This window comes from Acanthisitta chloris, unplaced genomic scaffold (assembly GCF_000695815.1).
Source record: "Acanthisitta chloris isolate BGI_N310 unplaced genomic scaffold, ASM69581v1 scaffold18208, whole genome shotgun sequence".
Classification (NCBI taxonomy): Eukaryota; Metazoa; Chordata; class Aves; order Passeriformes; family Acanthisittidae; genus Acanthisitta; species Acanthisitta chloris.
The window spans coordinates 1-3,329 of NW_008687771.1; the positions used below are offsets into that span (position 1 = coordinate 1).

The 3,329-nt window shown below is 41.4% G+C and overlaps 1 protein-coding gene across 1 annotated transcript in view; it reads right to left on the minus strand.

Annotated features, from left to right (window-relative positions):
- Positions 1–1,662: 1,662 nt before the first annotated feature.
- Positions 1,663–3,329, minus strand: part of LOC103807998 (RNA 3'-terminal phosphate cyclase-like protein) — a gene marked incomplete at its 3' end in the record, with an annotated part of 2,606 nt that continues 939 nt past the window's right edge. Inside the window, exon 2 of the mRNA XM_009080752.1 lies at positions 1,663–1,788. Within this exon, the coding sequence (XP_009079000.1) occupies positions 1,663–1,788 (126 nt within the window). The remainder of the gene's footprint in view (positions 1,789–3,329) is intronic.

Consider the following 3,329-nt stretch of genomic DNA (forward strand, 5'->3'; position numbering starts at 1 on the left):
GGAGAGCAGGGCCCCACCACACATAATTCTTCCACAGGAAGACAAATGCCATTACTCCAAGCATGTCCCCCATCCTCCTTCTTCCTCCCTCTTTATATACTGAGCATGATGTCGTACGATATGGAATATCCCTTTGGTCAGGTTGGGTCACCTGTCCCAGATGTGTCTCCTCTGAAGCTCCCATGCACCCCCAACCCCCTTGCCTGCATGGCAGTATGGGAAGCAGCAAAGGCCTTGGCTCTGTGTGAGCTCTGCTCAGCAGTAACAAAAACATCTCTGCATTATCAACTCTGTGCCCTGCACAAATCCTAAACACAGCCTCATACTAGCCACTGTGAAGAAAGTCAACTCCACTTCAGACCAAACTAGCACACCAGAGCTCAGGGCTCCTGCTCTCTCCACCCTCCAAACTGTTTAATTAAAATAGTGCTAGTGACCCAAAACTGCAAGGATTGTCACCAAGATCAACAAACCCCCGTAACAAACTTCAGACACCAATACACACAAACTCTCTCAGTGCCACAAAAGCAACAGTTCCTCCAGAGGCATCTCAGTAGGGTGGGAACAAAAAGATATCAGTGTTTCCCACCCATTTTAACTGCCTGCACTTGCTGAGCAACACAGAAGGTATGTGAAAGATGTTTTACTTCTCCTTCCCTTTCTCTGAAAGGGAGAGGTCTAGACAGCAAGATGACAACAGTGTCAAAGATGTTATTTTTTAATAACTGTACCACCTGGCAGATTTTGTTAGTGTTCTGTAGCATGTGGCAATCTACCTAAATAAAATTTAAACTCCTCCAATGCCTCGTGTATGTGCAGATAGGAAACGTCTGCACAGACAAACTTTTTGCTGCACAGCTCAAAACAGAACTGGTACGTTTTTCTTACAGGCAGTGAAGATGCACAAATAATGCATTCCCTGAAGCTTTTGGCACTCACTATGGAAAGGACATAGTTCAACATTTTTTATTCTGAAATCAGGGGTTGGTTTGGGCTGGGCTGAACTAGTCCTTGCTGGTCTTATTCATCACCAGAGGCAGCACTGGAAAAAACAAAGCATATTGCTTTCCTTCTTTGTCCTGCTAAGACCTGTCCCCACACAAGCACTGGGAACAAGGTAATAAAGAGCCTTGCCAAAGTGGCACAGTGTTAGTCTCAGGGATACTGCAGTTATACTGGAGTCATACTTACGATGAATGTGACAGCACAGCAGCATCAGAAACCCACATGCACCAGCCAGGTGGAAAGGGATTCAGTTCCTCTTCCCATGCTATTATTTATCCCTCTGCATGGGCTACATGTAGTAAATGCAATGTTGCTTTCCAAATTCATGTGACATTTCAATTTCAGAGACTGATTTTAAAAAAATTGGGACCCCCAAAATACACAACTCCCAGAAAAGTTCTGGCAGTTCTGATCACTGTTAGTAGTCTGGAGCAACAAGAGTTACAAACCTGGGATGTGAAATATGATGAAGGATTGGCAAAGAGAAAATATACTTTAAAATGAGTAAACAATTTTTTCCTGACACGAATACTTACTTCAAGTCAAAAGAATAGAAGACTGGGATCTAAAACTCAGTAAAATTACAGATCAGAACATCCTAGCAGATAAACAAATGTAGAATTACATGTCTGTTTCCTGTGAATACTGGATACTCACTTTCCAGAACTGACCCCCTTCATATGATCTGTGTAGATATAGATGTCTGGGAGGAATTTATTCAGGATGCCCCTTGCAGACTCCACCATTCTGTTTGCCATCTGTGGTGACACTCTGACAGAGTATCTACATTTCTGAGCTAAGAAATTCATAGCGGTTACAAAAGAAATTGAAATCAGAGACTGACAAAGTGCTCAAGAGGTTCCAATGCATTATTTCAGAAATGTGGTTTTATGCTATACATCTGCTCTTAAGTGCTGGTCTGTGTTCCTGTACTGAGAGATGCATATGTGCCTAAGTGCTTTCTACAGTGTTTTCACTGATATACCTTAAAGTGAGGTACACAGAACACGTGTCGAACATGTTATTGTGACTAGGTCTGTGTTCCTGTACTCAGAAATGTGTATGTGCCTAAGTGCTTTTGACAGTGTTTTCACTGATATACCTTAAGGTGAGGTACACAGACATGTTGCTGAACATGTTATTATGACTAGGTAAACATCTATCTCGAAAATGCCCTTCAACAAGTTTAAGCTGCTGTTCTGTCATCTTGAGCTTTTTTATGATGAAAGAAGTGTGCTCTGCTCTTCATGTACTACTAAAACATGGTCATGAAGTTTCTGTGAATTAGCAGCAAGAAATCCTGCCTCTATCAGCTAGAAATCGAGAAGACAAATAAGAAATTAAAGACAAATGTTTTAACAACAAAAAAAAAAATTAAAAGACTGGAAGAAAAATACTTTGCTCTCTCTAACTATTTTGCAGTGCTGTAAGGCTGTCAAGTTCACTGGTTCTCCAGTCACTCAGCATCTGAAGGTTTCAGGAAAGAAGAAATTACAGCTTTCCTGCTCACCCTAACCCACATCATCACCGTACACAAGAGATGAACTGCCTTTCTGCCCCTGTACAAAGTACACTGTGCTCCAAATTCCATTGCAACTATAATGCAGACTCATGCTCTGCACATTTAACCACTCATCTGCACATGCATTCATGCAGCGATGCAGAGAAATACACTCTCGAAACTCCCAGAAAAGAATTTCCTTTTCTACAAATGTCTATAGCATGTGGAGTAAGTAAACCAAAAAAACCTTTCAGACCTTAAGGGCAAAATCATGAAATAAGAATCAGAAAACTGATTGTTCTGCATAGTTGGTGCACTTAGTCTTTCGGATGAATGTAAAAGGTCGCTGCAACACAATCTCCCTAGCTGTGAGGAAGCATATTTGCTCAGATGAATCTTGATGGAAGAAAAATACACATTGAAAAGACCTAAGGACTTATCCTCTCAGATGTTTTGTTTTCTAGTGTCTCGAAGGACCACTTAATGGCTAAACTAAAATGAGACTGCCTCTCACCTGGTTTAATAGAGGCAAAGCTTTATCCCTGAAAAAAAGCCTAGGCAAACCTACAGAAAAGCAGAAGTTCAAAAACCTGTAGTTCCCATACATCATGGAAAGACCATGGCAAATACAACCAAAACCACAATGAGCTTTTTGTTCTACAGCATATGCACTCAGTAAAACTGCTCTTGCTTGGCAATACTGCACTCATCCAAAAGCTGCAATTGGAAAAGGGAGTCAAAGCATTCTGTTCTCTCACGCAATTATGATGGTATGCCACAAAGTAAGGAACAAGCTGCAAGTCTACACCTCTGACATGAAACT